Here is an 18,674-nt window from a genome sequence, read left to right as displayed (position 1 = left end):
ACTAAAAGGATGCAGTATTTAAAAATTGTTTAATTTATTTATACATATATTTATATATGTACACATTGACTTAGCTATTTTTGTAAAGACAAGAAACACATGAAATTTATTTGTTAGTCACGAGCGGCACAATTGGGACCCTAATATATGTCCAGAGTCAAATTAAATGAATAATAAAAAAAGAAAACGCAGCCTTGATTGAGTGCAAACCCGAATAGTGAGACCTATGCTGAGGCAGCTCACGTCAAACATGGTTCACATTTGCAATCTGTTATCCTCAAGCGGCGAGCGGTTATTTGGGTCATTTTGCACACATTATCTAAATAGTCAAGCCTCTTTAGTGCATTTGTGCTCACGTTTGCTCACCTTAAGTTTAAGTTACTCAAAAGACCTGGCCTTGGTTAATGACCTTTGGCGCCGCAATTTTCCTTAACGATTAAAACAGCATACCGACTAACCTGCATGGATTTATACCATTTTTGCAAGCTCCTTTTGGTTATAGGCAAGCGTAACTGGGTTGGACAATTTGGGCCTAAGTGCCAGTTTAGTAGCATTCATGCTAAAATAAAATAAAAATCCCTTTTTGAAATGAATTACCTGCATCTGTTGGTAAATAAACCCTCACTTAAAATAGCGTGTAGTGGTTTTTACATAAGGTGTGGCAACTCACCTTTGTTAAAACGGTCCTCGTTACACATCATACGGTAAATATGATTACAAATGATGATATGCACACAAGCGTACAGGCATTAACAAATGATAAAAAAAAACAATGTATGTATATAGTCCAAACATTTTCACCCTAACAGTCCCTTAGTTTTCAATACAGTCCTTTGTACTCCTTCATAGTGTAAACTTTGTGTGGATAGAAATGTAGTGCCACTAATAGCGTGACTTAACGGAGTGTTGACTAATGTGCTGCATGCTGCCCTCTGGTGATGAGGACTGAGGGTTGTGCTACAGGAACGGGTTGGTTGAGGTACCACCTGAAGGGAATGCTCCAGTAGGGGCTCCTGCCTGGAATCACGAGAGGTCACAGGCAAATAAATGCTGACATTGTATATTCAGAAGTACTGAAATTGTTTAAAAATAATAATACTAAAATAATAAAATAACACAAACACTCAAGTATTAAAGTATTAAAAACAAAAAAACCCACTACAATCACATTTTTACTATACTAGAAAAAAAAACACCTCACTTGACATCTGTTTTCAAATGTGGGAAGTCAAAAGTCACCCATTGACTCATCAATTACTGGGCTAATCAACTTAGTGAAATATGGGAACACTGGGAATAATGTTATAATTGCATTTGTAGCTTGCGTCACAGGGCACAGCGGTAACTTGAGACAATGCATGCTCACCATGAAGGGGTTATTGGACACGCCAGGACCGGCCATGGGCTGACCGAACGGCGTCATGGAAGGCTTGTTTGGACCATAAACCGGAAATGCAGGGCCTTTTGAGAGAAAGAAGAACATGAACCTTGAACTTTATAAAACCAAACAAACCATTGTTTTATATGCCGTTAATTAAACTAAGGAAGAAGTGAGAAAGGATTAAATCCCAGAAAGCCGAATGACATTCAGAAGCTCACTGAGCCTTGAAGGAGATGTCAAATTTTGGTTATTGGGCCTTTGGTTCACAAATACATTATATAGTGGTTCTCAAACTGAGTTCCGCAGATCGTTGGGGGTCCAGAAGCCCAATCAATGTTGGAGCTCTGCAAAATAAGCTGCAAAAAATGTAGTTGTATCATTTGAAAATGTGCATTATCAATAGCACTTATGGAGACTACCGTTTGCAATTTTAGGAAGATTTTTAATGCTTCATACATGCATTAACCTGATATTTCATCACACATCCATCTAATTTATCATCAATATCATTCCTTCATAGACTACGATTGAATCACAACAATATAAGACTTAAAATTACAGAAATGAATGGTTGGACTTTCTGCATAGTAAGACACTCTGACACTATCATATAAAGAAAAATTACAAGAATACAAAGCTGGACATTTATGATAGAATATATATATATATTTTAATAAACTTCAAAAGGGAAGAACTGCTGCAACATGGCCTGATCCATCTTTTTCATTTTAGTCTTATAATATTTAATTCCATTTGGTTGATTCTTTTCTATTATCCAGGTCATGAATATTTTGGTTGAAACTTGAACATTTCAATGGCATTTACCATAAATGTCTTTTAACTGGGGGTCCTTGAAAAACTTCTCACCTGTGAGAGGCCCCTGGACCCAAAAAGTTTGAGAACCCTTGATATAAATTAAAGCATTCAATAAAACGACAACCAATATGCAACCTCAAATCACTGCATAATAGCTGCCACTGTTGTGACTTGAAGTTCTTTGCGTGCAGAAGCGACAATTTCCAAAGCAAATATTTATCATGCTCAGAAAAATCATAATGCCTGAAAAATGCGTGCTTAGGAAATCAATGGCTGGTACTGTGTGGGCAAAAGGGAGTCCAAGGACACGGGGAGATGCGGGAGGACACTAACCATTGGACTGAGGGTGGTAGGCCCCGGGTTGTGAGTAAGGGATGGGGGCCTGGCCAGGGAATTGTTGCTGGAAGTTTCCGCTGAAACTGGTCGGGAGGCAGTACGAAGACGAATTTCCAAAGCCAGCAGGCATGCTCATAGAGCCAGTACCAAATGAGGCGGCTACAACAGACATACGCAACAAAAACACAACACAAGGAGGAAACAATTCTAAGAGCACAGGCAGTTATCTAAGCTTGTTTGAACATCTAACTCAGGGGCGGGCAAACGTTTGTGCTCAAGGGCCACATTTGAATTTGACAGCTGAGCAAGATAAGTGTAAGGGTGTACGTTAAATATGGCATTTTTTTTGTCATTTTAATGTAAATGCTCAGCGGGCTGGATAAAATGGATGTGTTACATGTATTTACTCAGTCCTGACCTAATCACAAAAAGTACCACACAAGGAAAAGATGTCCATGTGTGCTTCAAAGTGCACACACCTGCAGCCGCCGAAGCTCTCCCATTGGCCTGGAAAGGGTTGGTGGCCATCTCGGAGGCAACAGCTGCAGCAACAAAGGGATTTGTGGAAGGCACACCTAAATGGAAGGCTTGATTTAAAAAAAAAAAAAAATAGTCTTGAACTAACGTGTGCCCGGCTTAATTTTTTGGGGGGAGAAATCTCAAAATCACAACCATCCCGTTTATAACCCCTGCGACATGTAAACTTTTTAGCCACAGCGAGTCACTCCAAAAAAGATTACTATGATTCAAGTCACCTCCAAAGCCGGGCTGCATGCTGGGTAGAACAGGTGCATTCTGGGCTGGAGATGAGCCAAGCACTGGACCAAAATAACTCCTGTCATGACAAGCCTGCGTTATTGCATTAATTCATATTTCTTTAAGAAGTCACAATGCATCTTTTATTTCTTTTCACACTTGAAATATTTATCTGACTGATTTATCCTGTAAACACGACACTCATATCATCATTACCCATGTAATTTTAAGTATTTTGAACATTTGTGTATTCTGAACATTTGTGTGTGAATAAGTGGCTTGAGTCAGTGGACTGGCATGTCCGCTAGTCTCTCACCCTTGCACACCGCTGCCTGCAGACGAGCTTAGCTTGTTGTCCAATTCGGCCAGAGCAGCGTAGCGATCCTGTGTGCAGCTCCCGGATTGGGACTGGATGGGGAGAGCACTTGACCTGGACGGAATTGGCACGCCTCCTCCTGTTTAAATAAGTATTATGGACATTTGTCTGACATGCTATGTTTAACAGTGTTATGTAGAAGCTTCAACATTGTCATCCTAATGAGCTGGACTGCCTTTACACTCTTAATTCCAGTGCGGCTGCACTTATAAATCAACGTATATGAATATAAAAATAAAAAAAACGGGGGATGAGTGAATGTGGACAAGCTGGTGGAGATGGAGGGAGGAGGGTACCTGTGGAAAAGGACTTTGAGGGGGGTGACGTGCTCAGATGAGATGGAATTGCAGTGTTTCCAAATGCATCAAAGTTGGCAAAGTTGCTGTCTGTGTTAGCCTGAGTTGCTGCTGCCAACAACAAGGGGAAAATTGGATGATGGGTGAAAGAGTAATGGAATGGCATGATGACAGCTTGTACATGAGTCTGGAGTTTTTAGAACATAGGTGGTTCTTTCTTTTTTTTTTTTTTTACCTGATTGGCTTGGAAAATGTGCAAAGTTGGCAAAGTTGGTAGAGTTGACAGCCTGGGCGGGTGGGGCAGCAAAAATGTCACCACCCAAGTCCGACAGCAGGTCAAACTTTTTCTCTTGGGCAGTGATGTGAGCCTGGGAGCGGCCCAACCCTGGGGACTGGACATGGGGCACAAACGCTCAAAAATCAGATCGCTAAAGGGTTTGTGGATGGGTTTCAATGTGATTTTGCTTACTTGACGAAGTGGGGTCTTGTTGAGTTGTAAGGTCTTGAGAGGCTGAACTTCCGGGGTGCTGCCAGTGCTGCTTGCTGAGGAGCCAGAAACAGATGCCTGGACGCAGATGACGGACCTGGCCTGGTCCGGAGGCACATACCTTTAGATTTAAGGGGGGGGGGGGGGGGTGGATAAAGTCAAGATTGTGAACTTTCATTCTTAGGACATTGCAGTTTAAATGTGGTCATCACTGGCAATTTGTTTCTGGTCCATTCAACACTGAGGCTCTATGTGTTGCCAAATTGTCGTGTCAATTTAATCTGCCCGAGGCCTTCAGAAAACATTTGTGCTGACTCGTGTAATTTACTATTACGACGTTAAATTTAATAGTAATAATTATAAAACTTAAAAATTTAAAACTACTAAGCTCCATTAATCAGGGAGATTCTCATTTATTAGCCGTTTTTCAGGCCAAATCAATAAAATTATGACTGACACCATGAGGTACAATACTGATGTCGTGTTTTGTCCTTAAATCCACCTTGTGCGATGTCAAAAGAGAAAGCTATGTTTCTGTTGTCTCCAGTAGTAGCTGCAAACAACCAAATCATCATCTCATAAGAAAAGAATTAACTGATCAACAATCTTATTTTTGTACAACAACAACAACAAAAAAGCAAAAAATAAATTCAGGATACCATCTTTTCTTTTCATATTTTTCCTGGAGGAACTCTTTCACTTTCTGTGGCTCCCGGAAATCTGGAACAACTGACGTCCTGTCATCATAGAGGCCCAACCAGATGTGTTTACAGACCTATAGCAGGGTGGATGGTGGAGAGGGGTTTAAAGGAATGACGGGGGTGGGAGGGAGGGCGGAAAAGAGGGTGATTTGAGTGGGGGTGACCGAGAAGGAGGTGAGACAAAGTAGCAGGGAGGGGGAGGGGATGACGAGAAATGGAAGGAGGAAAAAAAGCCCAGAGAAGGAATGCCAATAAAGTTGACAAGGCAGAACTAGAAAAAAAGGCCGAAACATGACTTCAAAATGAAAGCCAGAGCATCTTGACTATTCAAAGATGTTTGACAATGTTGTGCGAGTGTGTGTGTTACCTCATTGCTGTGTTTCTGAAGGAACTCAATTTCTTGCTGCGTAAACGTAGTCATAGAAATCGACTTCACTCTGTGTGGAGGGTTCAGCCCTCGCCTATGGAGGGGAGAAGATATTTCTTGAAAGGCCAGATCCAACCCAATGCCATGTGTGCGTGTTTGTGTGAGAGAGACCGAGGCAAAGACAAATACCTAAATACAACACCACGGCATGCATTTACTGCCACGGCATTCCTCGAATTCAAAGCAAAGTCGAACGATCACGAGAAAATCACTCGGAAAGCTTAGCATCGGAGTTGAAACATATTTTGGGTTTAAACTAGACTACAATGTGCCATTGATTGATAAATACATAAAGAAAAAAGAAAAATAAACCTGGGGTCCACCACAACATAAAAATATGAACCATATTTTGCATTTGGAATTTTTGTTTTCCAGTCCACGTCTACTGCAGATGTGTTTTAAACTACCAGTGGGGTCACCAGTGGGTCAATTTTCTCGCAAGAAAGTATATGACAGAGAAAGAGACACCACTTATGCGCTCTGTTGGCAAAAAAGTACAGTATAGCACACAAAGACAGGATGCAAAGAAAATTCCAACAGAGGAATCAGTCTACTCATCAGAATTTTTTACAGCTAGTTTGGAAAGGGTTCACTGTCGGCGCTGAGTGAACAGCATTTTCCGCAAATTCACTAATTACGTTTTTGGTCATTTGATTAGGGCAAGGACAGCTTAAGAAAAGTGACAATGCTACGACTGATGTGGACGATGAGATTTCTAAATTGTCAAAATGTTTGCGGATGAGTGACCTCATCGGCCGTAGGTTGAGGTGCATACAAAATTCGTGAGCGATCTGTAGTGTGACGGGAAGCATAACCAGAGCTGCCAACCTACTTGAAAAACATTTCCTGGACAATTTGTCTGAATTTCCTGTTTTTAACCTTTTATCAAGATACATTATCTATGTATACATTCTAGTCTTGGTGGGGAAAAAAATGCCTGCGGGAAGGGATTTAAAAACAACACTGGTGGTACTGTACTGGAGAAGTGACGTCAGAGTCCATGCTGATTGTGGTAGGATGTGAGAATGCAACTTTACTGTTCCCTTTTTTCCCCCCGTACAATGAGGACAAGGGATTTTAAGTAGATGGCTACAAGGTAGTGTCTTATCTATAACTAGAACTATCAATTTTTTTTTTAGAATCAATACCCTTCCAATGTTAGCCTATTAGCTATATTTGTCCCAGTCCTATTTAACTTACAATGACCCAATCAATTATTTTATTTATTTATTCCAACTTTATTCAACCAGGTCAACGACCGATTGAGATTAAATCTCTTTTACAACAGTGACCTGGCCAAGAGGCAGCATTACACATTTGCCCATTTTTTCTTGTTTTCCGAAAACATGAAAAAAAATATTCGAACAACTTAGGCTAAGCATGTACATCATAGGAATGATGAAGCGCACATACATGCAAGTGAATGGTTAGCCGCCCCATCACACAGTACAGCGTGTTGCTCAACTCAAGTTCATTGCAGATGATTTCCCAATACTTTTGTTTTTGGGTGTAAAATGAGAAGTGGCCAACTCACCCACAATGAATGTTGCATAGAACACCAAGGAAACTTGTGGGCGTCACTAGTTTTGAACTTTCTCTCCCAACATCTGTTCTTTCTACGCCTACATTTTCCACAATAGGCGTTTATGAAGGGTCCCATATATTAGAGGTTTTATTTTGGTTACATTATGTATTTTATACTGGGAAAGGAACGCCTAGTATTCTGTAATGTATATCCATCCATCCGCTTAGTCCCAACGGGGTCGCGTGCTGGAGCCTATCCCAGCCGTCATCGGGCAGTAGGCGGGGGACACCCTGAACCGGTTGCCAGCCAATCGCAGGGCACACAGAGACAAACAACCATTTGCACTCGCACCTAGGGACAATTTGGAGTCTTCAATCAGCCTACTAGGATGTGGGAGGAAACCGGAGTGCCCGCAGAAAACCCACGCGGGCCCGGGGAGAACATGCAAACTCCACACAGGGAGGGCCGGAGGTGGAATCGAACCCGCACCCTCCAAACTGTGAGGCGGACGTGCTACCCAGTGCTCACCGAGCCGCCGTCTGTAATGTATAGTAGATCTGATATTGTTTGTTGTGATTACGAATAAGGCTCATTTGTTGAGAACGACATTACCAAAGGAGCTTGAAAACTTATTGCACTGCGAAGGAAAATAAATGATTATTTTTCATAAAGGTTTAGCCCTGACATAAATCCGTTTTGGAGCAATAACAAATAACTTACTGCCCGGGTAATGCCCCTTTTACATGATCCAAAATCGAAATGCCCACATATCGGTGTGACGTCAGAAAAAGAACTGGCTGCTGTCCCTCAAATAATGACAACTTTTTAGTAAAAATACAACTTGCACATTTCGGAGTCTTGACTGTTTGGTTCATAATAAATAGATACGATGATTTTAAGTGTAGAATGTGAGTATTCTGGCCACCTCTGCCACCCACTACGTCGCTTACCATGACCACACCAACAACGCCCATGAGACCGCGTTCCACTGATCCACTTACACATTTTCAGCCTAAATGTACCTTTGAAGGCTCCATTCAATTAATTCAATTAGAGCTTCTGTGTAGCCGAGGACACACAACCACGGCCTGGGACTGAATCTGTCTCAGTGTCCAACCTATCTCGACTTGATCGCTAGCATACGTGCTAACGGAACCGCCAAGTCAGCCACCGGCGCAGCTCCCCAGCTTCCCCCTTCCCTCCCGGCAAACGCCTCGTCCTCACCGGGCGGACAATATTAATGAAAATCGGACTTACAAGATGCCGGAGCAGGTGGTGCAGACGAAGGAGCCTACTGTCATGTTGACATAGGTCGGGCCGCGCTGATCACAGTCGAAACATTTCCTATTCGCGGGAAGGCTGGTCATTTCCCGGAGCATCTTCAAATGAGTCTCCTCTTGCTTTCGCTTCGCGCTGGTCGCCATGGTGAGATATTCAGGTGGCCGCGGTAGGTGACTTCGGGGCCGCGTTGGACGGCAGCGGCCAGGCGGGCAGGCAGGCAGTCGGTCGGTCGGACGGGCGGGGAGGAAGGGAGGGAGACAGGCAAGGCGGCAGGCAGACACCTTGCTGAGCGCTCAAGCAGGAGAGCGACTGATTAATTCTTCTTCTCACGGCAAAAGCAAGTAAACAAACCGGCTTCACCAGTCAGAGCGCCACTAGCAGGACAGAATTAGATCGGAACGCCAAGTTAGAAAAGAGCAAAAACATTCTCTCTTTTTATGTATCGGTCCAAAAACTTTACTAAGAATCCCCCTCTTAATCGTAACACCAACTAAACATAACTACCCAGAGCGACTTTACATAAAACTCAACTAGATGAGTATTTAAAAGAAACATTTATTTTCTTTGGCACAGATTACAATATCTTAATTGAAGTCTTTGGGGGGGGGGGGGGGGGGGTCCACTATGATAATTTAAGTCTGTGGTCTGCGCCTTGGCGGCGATTACACAACAGGTGCTAGTTGAATCCCTTGCAATGAGACATCCCCTGTCTCTTTTGGCCACCCTGACAGCGATCACACTGGCCTCTTTCATAGCGAGTCACTACTTGCTCTGCCTTTCTTGATAGCTTGATGATGCAGGCTTGAAAAAATGCTCACTTTGAATGGTATTTTGCCACTCAGTCAAGAAAAACGATCCCATGTATAACAAGAACCATCAATGCACTATTATTTTCTACCTACATAATCAAGAACCTCTTAAAAGCATGTCAAACAGCAACATTAAAAAAAACAAATGTAGTTGTTGCCTTGCAAGGCACTAAAAAAATTAAAAACATCCTGAACATTTTTTGCATGATGGAACAAAATGTCACTTTCACATTATAAAACGAGGCACAACCTTTTGTTTAGATAAAAAAAAAAATATCTACAGCAAATGTTTCACACGCGATTGTGATAGTTCTGCAAAGGAAGCGAGAGGTCCAAACAACTCCCATTCACGTTTGATGGCTTCATTTCAATTCTGGTTTCTTTCTCTTGCTGCTTCCACAGTCAGCAGCTTCCACAGGCTGGAGGAAGAAAGAGCGAAGAATTGTTAGGACAGACCAATTAATGCACAATTGTTCAGTTTCAGCTAAATTATACTGTTTCTATTCTACACATAGAAGCAGAGCATTTTCGCCACAAATAGTGAAAATTAGTAAGTAATTAATTAGCGGCTTCCCCAAAAGGTTTGTGATGGAAGCTGCAAAACACTTTCAACAAAATCTCTGGCCTTAGTATATGACACTCCTCTACTCATTTCAAAATAAGTCCTTGGCGACAACATGGTTCCAAAGCAGTACGCTTGTATCAAAACATAATCATATCTCAAATCATGTTTTCCCATTGAAATCAATGTAAATGGAATAAATCTGTTCCAGACCCCCCCCCCCCCCCCCCAAAAAAAAAGAGGAAAATCATAAGGTTCACCTGCTCCCTCTTTCTAAGAACTCTGAAAAAATCATCCATCCCAGTTTGCCTGCAGTGTCCCGCTGCAGTCGTCTTCTCCCTTTCGTTCCGCTTACTCTCCCGAATCTGTCGGAATCTCTCCATGCGATGACGGACTCGTTGCTCCCTAAAAACATGGATCCAGACATTGAGCGACTATTTTTTGAAAAAAAAAAAAAAAAAGAGAGAATACTACCACACCTGACGTATGTACTCTGGCAGAGAAACCCAACCAAGGCTTCTTCGTCAGGTTCAGTCCACATAAACTCAGGTACTTCTGCGTTTGGTGTTTCCAAAAATAACTTCTGCGCTTCTTTGTATTTCCAGTTATCTGGTACAGGATGGGTCTGTGGTGCAGCAAGAAATCAAAATTTTAGGAAAAAAAATCATACAGCACAGCTTTGTTGACAAGTTCGCACCTTTGTGTTGATGTGCAAAACGAGATTTTCGATAGTGCGGTACTTCTGGATGAGACTCAGCGCTCTCTTTGGACCAAGGCCGACTATCTTGTCGCAGTAGTCGCATCCCAGCAAGATGCAAAGGTCGACAAACTAGGAACACAAAAGAAGTCCTTGATGAATCTTAAATGGTGCACTGGAAGCTTAAAGAACCTTGACTTAATTATTTTGAAAAAAACAACAACACTGTAGTGTATATAAACATAGTAAAATAAAATGTAAATAAAGCGGTTTTATAAAGCACACTCACTGTAAATATATTCATATTCGCATGATGATTCATTGCTGGCGTATCTGAAGCTTGCATAGAACTCACTTTTTTGTTGGCAACACAAATACAAAAAATTATTTGAAAACAATGTTTGAATACTATCCCTTACCTCTTTGTGAGTTAGTTGGAGTTTCTCCAACAACTTCGGTAAAGAATATTCCACAATGTCACTGTGAATATGGAAAACATAGCTAGCTAAAACATTTCAATTTTTTTAGAAGATATCGTGAAATTTAAAGTTTAGTTACAAAAATGCTGATGACTCTAATTAAAAATACAGAGATAGATGATAACAGCAAATGAAATCTTCTTTAAAGAGCAGGCCGTTTGTCCCTCAGTACCTGTCTTTTTTGGCATTCATATGACGAATCACAACATGGGCTCCAAATGGCAACGTGTCCATGTCTTCTGATGCCACAGCTTCCGCGCTCCCCCGTTTCACCAGCCAAGCGCAAAAGGCTTCAGCGTCTCCTGGAGCCTGCAGCAAGCCAACATGAAGGGGAGAAAAATGCCTTAAGTGAAAAGAGTCAAGAGGTAAAAAAAAAAAAAATCCAATTATGATGATCATACCTGGATCACAGGTACACCCAGCAGCTTCAGGAGTTGGAAACAGTCTTTTGTTTGAAGTGATGCTGGATGGAAAGAACATGCTGACATCATCATTACGCATAATATAATAATAACAAATGTCAGAATTTAGGTTATAAATGTACTAGGTGCATGCTCCTGTGTGTGCTTGGAAAGATGTTTTTGTACCTGTGCCCAAATGGTTGGGGGAGCGCCAACCTGCTGCCTCTGCTCGTTTCTGAAGCTGGAAGAAAATCATGAATAGGATGAATTGCCAGTATTACAACCCGTAAACAGAAATGTTTAAATTACCTTCCAAATTCATATTAAATTTTCAACGGTCTTGATTGATAACACACAGTTTCTGACTAACTTACAGCAGGGATCTTTTCTTCCGGGGGTTTTCCATCAAACACAAACACAGGCTTTATATCATGTTCCAGTAAGGTGAGCGTCCGAAAGAGGAGACCGGTCAGCGGGCTGCACACATAACAAACATACAGCAGCCAACCATGTAATTTCATGCTTTAATTTCAAGTGGAAACAATTAATCCATCCATCCATTTTATGAACCGCTTAGTCCCCACGGGGGTCGCGGGTGTGCTGGAGCATATCCCACCCATCATCAGGCGAGTAGGAGGGGGACACCCTGAACCGGTTGCCAGCCAATCGCAGGGCACACAGAGACAAACAACCATTTGCACTCGCACTCACACCTAGGGACAATTTGGAGTGCCCAATCGGCCTACCAAGCATGTTTTTGGGAGGAAGCAATTAATATTCTATTAAATTATTTTTCTAGTTTGCATGATCTTGTGGCTCAAGGGACTTACTTGAGCGATGGTGTTGCGGTACGGAACTGGTTTATGACAATTGATGTATCCATGGCAATTACCTTGCCTGTGGAGTGAGCACAAACTCAAAAGCATTAATGACATTAATATCCATTATTAACTTGCCCTTATTTAAACTTTCAAATGTCCAGATCTTCACTTTTTCAGTACGTTTTGTGCAACTTGCTGAGCTGAACTACATGACAGGTGTTTGATCCATCAGACTTTCCAAGGAAGTCCAGTTCTGTGCCTTTCTGTGAGAGTTTACAAGTTCTATGTCTTTTTTTACAATACAATACTTTTGACAGTTTATTCTAACTCCATAATGATGAAAGATAAACACAGTGGTCACAACAACGAATCTGATTAGCAATAGCAGTATATGTAAAAAATATTAAAATTAACCAATGAGAATCAGATTTTGCTTTTGAATTGTGGTTCAACTGAATTGTCATTATTATTATTTTGAATTATGAATTACGGTCTGCACTCAACGCAAGGTAAGGGGTTGGGCTAGGTTAGCTTGTAGCTAACAACAATTGCGAAATTGTGCCAAAGAGAAACGATCCAAAACAAAAGGATTGGTTGTGACTATTTACCTGTGTAGTCACCAATATACTTGTGGGAAATTGCACCGGGAGCTTCCAGTCGGATCAAATCTGCTAGTTTTGTGATCCCCATCCCCGCACTGTCAACAGATATGACGTCACTTCTGGCAATGCCAGGAAAACATTCAATACAAAAAAACAAACAAGCGTATTTTTTTTTTTTTGTATGTAGTTTATTTTTATCTTGTTCTCCTGAAATTAGAGGGATTACATGTAACTTCGCTTAACGGCGGGGTTTTGTTCCTCTGTAGCCGATTTAACCCGATTATATACGTAGAATTGTGTGTGCTTGCACACAGGGCGTTGTGATACGAAGTGCAGCGGTTTTGGAGTAGTAGTGCTCGTAGTTAATGCATGTTCTATGCTTCTTCCTGCTTGCTACCTTCTGCTTTCAGCTACTGCCGCCGGCGAGCCCCCTGTTTCAGGGGGCGAAAAGAGGAGCCGAGTGCGTAAGTCTCCTCAGCCGGTACATAGCCTCTCCAGCGTCAAGACTTCTGCATGCCTCCTCGTGGCCACACATGGTAACTGGGTGCCTCACGGCTCCAGGCCAAATTGCAGGGGATCGATCGGGGGAGCAACAGTGGGCCCCTAGGCGTGACGTACAGGCCCACCAGCTCCACTAACCAGTGGAAACACAACACGGGAAACACCTAACCTCCAGACACAAGAAATCTATGGTCTTTCGAGACCGTGATGCCGATGATACGTAAAATTTTAAGGCGTCGACGCAATATGTGGAAATTAAATTTGTATTCGGGCTTTCTTCACTTCGAAATGTTGTCATTGTAAACAGAGGATTCCTAGTACACAGGGTCCGGACTCTAGTAATAATCATTTCAAACATTTGGTACAAAATTGCACAAAAAAAGTGATGAATTAAATGATAATTACATCAATTTATTAAAGCAAAAATAATTTAACAATGAAAGTATTGAGGTTTAAAAAAACATCTATGATACACAGAAAAAATAGCCTCAATATTAATAGATCTGCAATAAATACAATTAAATACATTGATACCTAGATTTTCCATAAACATCCAGAAACACACCATTACAGAAACAACAGCTCTATGACTAGTCTATTTGGGAAGAAAAAAAAAAAAGGTCGCATCTATTTATATTGTGGGGAAAAAGGTTTTGAACACAAGTTTCAACAACTCAAGAGAATGCATACATACATTGTACCCATGAACTGGTCATGTAATTACCAAAAACATTAAACAAAAAGTAATTACCTCATCATTTACAAGCATTTAACAATTTCACTACTGTACATGGATGTTTGGGTAAAACAGAACTCACCGAACATTCAACATACCGTACTTTTCTGACTATAAGTCGCGGGTTTTTTTTCATAGTTTGGGTGGGGGGGGCGACTTATACTCAGGAGCGACATATACATATATATGTTTTTTTTCACTTTTTTGGGCATTTTATGTGCGACTTATACTCCGGTGCGACTTATAGTCCGAAAATTACGGTACATCTTATGGCATCCTTATTTTAGCATGATATTACCCCCTCCCCATGCTTACTTTGACACTTTAAGAGTATTTATTTACTGTACTTCCACCTCTGGTCTGGGTTCCCAAAGCATCTGTTGCCAAAGTAAAATCTTACCTCGTTTTCTATTTTTGGCAACAAATATAGTTTTTTTTTGGACTGAACAGTGTAAATGACTTGCAAAGAAAAAGTAACACGTATGGTAAAACGACTGCACATGTATCACTGGGCAACAGAGATCCAAATATTTCTACTTGAATGCATGCAGCATAATCACACTTTCCCCACTTGAAAAAATAATATTAACCTGAAAACACAAAGCAAAAGCAGCGCTGGTGTTGGACGCACATTGTGAAATGTGAATTCCAAGAATTTCCCATAAAGTGTGGGATGGAATGCAGTTGATTTCTGTGGTAGCCTTTAGAGGTTTAAAGTGAATCTCTAAATTAACATTAATAAGATATCACTTTGGCTCCATTAGTTTTGGGTGACGGTCTCATCTTTTTTTTTTTTTTTAGCGGCGGAACCAAACCCAGGTGTTGATCAGCCAGAATGCAACAGTGGCAGAATATAGGACCACCTCTCGCTTGGAGCGTTCCTTGTTTTCTTCCTCCAGCATTTGTAGACGCCGATTTAGCTTCACAATCTGAAAGATTCGACAAATCGAAATTGTGACTGGGATGCACATGCAAGTAAGTTTTTGTAAATAGTGGTTATTAGAGACATGACATGTACTACAAGATGAGAAAAATTAAACCTACTTGTCGGCGCAACGAGGAGGCATCTATTAAACCTGACTCATCAGGGTTCATATCCAAGGCAAGGTCAAGGTGTGTCCTGTGCAATGAAGACCAAAGATGGGGGGGGGGGAGAAAAAAAAAACCAGTCACTCTCAAACCCAACACACACGCAATGAAAGAACAGCAGAGCAAACAGCAGGAAAAAAAACTGGTCACCTGCGGTGGCTGTCGTCTAGGAGTTCAAGGACCTGTTGGTAGGCCCGGCGTGTAGTGGACTGGATGTAAGCCAGGAAGCCTGCCGCTGTGAATAAGTTAACATTTGCGTCCTCGGGGGAGCACAGAGGGGGACACATGCGGACTAGGGGGGCAGAAGGTGAGGGTGTTACACTGTCAAAGTAGAGAGTAAGAGTAAAGAGAGGAACATTTTTGAAGCCATTAAGAGAATAATAGGCAGTATAAGGCACATGTAGTATAAAAAAGAATATCCTCACCTTACGTCACCTCTGATAATCTGACTGCTATGGCGAGCAGATATAAATTCACTGGCACTGCGTTCCTTTCGTGATCGAGAATGAACCTGGCAATGATAAAATCGTGTGTTTCACAACTTTTATTGAGCCAAGGCACAAAAAAACTAAATACAAATGTTATGGTTGCATTGTGTAACAATAAAAAAAAAAAATCTCTTTAAATGAGGATAATTATTAAGAAACATTAAGTTATGTACACGATTGGCTTTATCTGGCCACAAAAGAACGCGGTTAGCTGAATGTGGCCCTCGGGCCTTCAGTTTGACACCTATGATCAAAATGACTATTTTTATAACAAAAATAAAAACTCTGACTTACTGCTTGACTGGGGTTGCTCTTGTTTATTTGATCCGTTTCCAAGGAGTCCAGTGGCTGTTCTGACAGCGTGAGAACACGTGGTGGAGCTTTCATGTCCAGGAGCTCCATGGCAGGAATGGACTGAATCAAATCCAAGTCTCTAGGACAAGAGAACTGAGGATCCCCATCATCACCTGTGCAGAAAATGGAAAGAAGAGAGTCCGAAAATCAAGAGTCACTCATATTACGGCGTCACCAACAGGTTGCAACATAGACACCAAGAGACTGGAGGAGTCACAGAAAATCATAGTGTCAGACTTCACCTGCTACGACAATTCTGTCAGGAACCTGCATCAGAGTTGGATGGGTGTGCAGGAATTGCTGCAGTGGCAGAGAACCACTTTGGTTTTCCGGGGCAACCTTGAGGATCTCCGGGATGCGCATCCGCTGGCTGATGCCCTCCGTGTACTCCAACTCATAATGGATACGGTTGATCTCCGCCGCCTCGGCGGGGGGTGAGGTGAACGACGGCCCACTCATGCAGCCTGTGGAGGAAAATGGAAACTGTATTTGAGTACAGTTTTCAGGTATCGACACTAAGTGACGTTATGAGATCTTACAAAACTTCTCGTGTCTTGTGCATTTAACATCAAATTTATTCAGTCACAAGATTGTACCTTAATATAAGTTACCTTTGGCCTCGACAATTACAGCCGGTGCTCAATGTTGTGGCCATTAGCTTCGAGACATGTGTAGGGCAGACTACTTTTTGGCTAAGGGTGGTCAAAGTGCCCAATGGTGCATTGGTGCATATAGCCAAATAAATGCAGTACAAAATTTAAATATTTTTTTGCAATTTTTATTTTACGGAACGTCTGTTTTCATTATTTTTGGCTGAATTGATATCACGTAGCCTCGTAACCATAAACCATATTTTCCTCTTTATTTCTCTTTTTTCTTTGTCTTTTTGTCCATTTGGCGATGCTGGCGCCTTCTACCGCACCTCGGTATCTCTTCGGATCGGATATTTTATTTATTTTTTCTTCCTGGGACCGGGATCATCGGTCGAGACCGGCGTAACTCTACGACGGCTTCCTGCTTATCCGGCCAGTGATGACCGGGTCCCTCGCCTTGGCCTTTCAGCCGCAACCCCTGTGGGGAGTCCACTCCCTCGTGCTCGTCGGAACCAACGACTTTCGCCGTGCTAGCCCCGTGGTGACCATCTGCACGTGCCCCGACTGGGTACCCGGGACGCTGCTCACACGTTTGCCTGCTTTGTGATGTTTTCACCGATTCACAACCACGGTCCATTGGGCGCCGTTGAACTGGACTGCCCTTACACCTGTCGATGGACCCCTTGAAGGCTATTTTGTGTGTTTTGGGGTGTTCTCTTGTATTGAGGGGTGCTGGTTGGCCGCTGTTACTTTTTTTCCTTTGTCTTTTAGCTTGGATGGCTTTTTCTTGAGCACTTTCTGACTTTCTTTGTGGCGCCGTTGTGTGGCAGCCTTATGAGAGCCTATTGAGTTGCGCTCATGGCATCTGTGTGTCTTTTGTATACCCACTCTGTGGTATGGATACTGCTGGGACCTGAATTTCCCCACCCCTGGGGATCAATAAATATTCAATCAATCAATAGTATATACGTCTGTATTTTTTAACAGATCAATAATTGGGATACAAACAATATAACGAGCACGAGAGCTCATCCCATTAATGCATTCAGAACATAGCTATTAAGCATGAGGTACAATAAAAACAATTTCACGTCGTTATGCATCAAATTACATAACGCTACATACTGTATCGGAGAGGCTAAGCTGTTGGCACACATGACATCGACAAGCATTTAGAAGTCCAGAAACCAAAAGGACACATTAATATTAATTATGACGAACATATCGGAAGATGAATGAATATCATTAACAAACGATGTTGTTAAAGCGATCGGTCACTTGCGCTGACGGGCTAGCCAAAGCGTCGGCTTTACGAGCCTTTTGACTCGACTTAAGCCCTACGACGACGTACCTTTTGTAGTTGATGCGGGAGATTTAATTACTCATTGATCAACTGGATAGCAGCTTGTCTCGAAATGCTAGGAAGCGTATGTAACCCGGAGTGTAACACCGGAACAGAAAAGAAACGAAATAAACGCCCTTTCTAAATGGTCACGTCGGAGTGCTCGATAATCTTGTAGGCTATGCGCGTCGGGGCGGAGCTGGAGCTGGTAGATAATTTATTTTTTATCTTTTTATAAAATAACATTTACAATCCTATTTCCATCTTTTATGAATACTTTCTAATGGGAAAAATGTTTATTAAAAGAAATCACCGTAAAAACACATTCATATTCTTAGCTGGCACTGATTGTATGTCGTTTTTTTATATCAGAATTTTACATTTTTGTAACACAATATTTTTAAACCTCTTTAAATTGGGCACAAATTCATTCTGATAAAATTGAACAATTTTACTGAAAAACAATGTGAATTTGTTATATCGTTACAATTTCCCCCCCAATTGGAAATCAGCAGTTTTTAATGACTTTGGCAATTAGGGGTACACATGTTAATCGCTCCCTAGTAATGAGACAAAAGTAAACGGAATAAATTTATAGTAATAACCATTTACATTACAATCGCCTACAATTCCCAGAATTCCAGTGGCTTTAGCCACGGTCGCGCATGCGTACTCGTCAGAGCCATTATTTTGTCCTCAAGCTGTTGAACAACAGGGGTTCGTGAAATGAATTAAAAATACGAAACGCGGGAGGGCTACTTTTCTGATCGCCCACCGCAACGGACATTTATGGAGTGTCTCATCCGTTAACTTGGCGT

The 18,674-nt window shown here is 41.8% G+C and overlaps 3 protein-coding genes across 8 annotated transcripts; all 3 read right to left on the bottom strand.

The window, feature by feature from the left end:
* Window positions 1–12: 12 nt before the first annotated feature.
* On the bottom strand, window positions 13–8,706 carry agfg1b (ArfGAP with FG repeats 1b). Of its 6 annotated transcripts, none has more exons than XM_061294907.1 (12): window positions 8,359–8,705; window positions 5,517–5,610; window positions 5,108–5,223; window positions 4,431–4,569; window positions 4,197–4,353; window positions 3,962–4,072; window positions 3,606–3,744; window positions 3,289–3,368; window positions 3,013–3,120; window positions 2,531–2,692; window positions 1,367–1,461; window positions 13–1,017 (listed from the first exon to the last, which is right to left on the bottom strand). In XM_061294907.1, the coding sequence occupies exons 1-12, from the start codon at window positions 8,523–8,525 to the stop codon at window positions 958–960; spliced, it is 1,428 nt and encodes a 475-aa protein (XP_061150891.1). In that variant the 5' UTR covers window positions 8,526–8,705; the 3' UTR covers window positions 13–957. The 6 variants fall into 6 exon arrangements, with proteins under 6 accessions (XP_061150891.1, XP_061150895.1, XP_061150892.1 ...); XM_061294911.1 differs by having other exon boundaries at window positions 3,013–3,075; XM_061294908.1 differs by having other exon boundaries at window positions 3,962–4,069.
* A 211-nt stretch (window positions 8,707–8,917) lies between these two features.
* On the bottom strand, window positions 8,918–12,910 carry zgc:110269 (probable flap endonuclease 1 homolog). The gene is made up of 11 exons (XM_061294914.1): window positions 12,760–12,910; window positions 12,161–12,227; window positions 11,705–11,807; window positions 11,517–11,571; window positions 11,331–11,392; window positions 11,102–11,238; window positions 10,870–10,930; window positions 10,451–10,582; window positions 10,233–10,378; window positions 10,014–10,158; window positions 8,918–9,610 (listed from the first exon to the last, which is right to left on the bottom strand). The coding sequence occupies exons 1-11, from the start codon at window positions 12,839–12,841 to the stop codon at window positions 9,554–9,556; spliced, it is 1,047 nt and encodes a 348-aa protein (XP_061150898.1). The 5' UTR covers window positions 12,842–12,910; the 3' UTR covers window positions 8,918–9,553.
* Window positions 12,911–13,644: 734 nt separating this feature from the next.
* On the bottom strand, window positions 13,645–18,536 carry LOC133165342 (mitochondrial fission factor homolog A-like). Its single transcript, XM_061294915.1, has 7 exons — window positions 17,866–18,536; window positions 16,164–16,385; window positions 15,862–16,034; window positions 15,505–15,590; window positions 15,230–15,400; window positions 15,035–15,110; window positions 13,645–14,919 (listed from the first exon to the last, which is right to left on the bottom strand). Exons 2-7 carry the CDS (start codon window positions 16,378–16,380, stop codon window positions 14,788–14,790), a joined length of 855 nt encoding a protein of 284 aa, XP_061150899.1. The 5' UTR covers window positions 16,381–16,385; window positions 17,866–18,536; the 3' UTR covers window positions 13,645–14,787.
* Window positions 18,537–18,674: the final 138 nt, after the last annotated feature.

Source organism: Syngnathus typhle, linkage group LG13, assembly GCF_033458585.1.
Source record: "Syngnathus typhle isolate RoL2023-S1 ecotype Sweden linkage group LG13, RoL_Styp_1.0, whole genome shotgun sequence".
Lineage (NCBI taxonomy): Eukaryota > Metazoa > Chordata > Actinopteri > Syngnathiformes > Syngnathidae > Syngnathus > Syngnathus typhle.
This window is presented reverse-complemented; position numbering and strand designations above follow the sequence as displayed.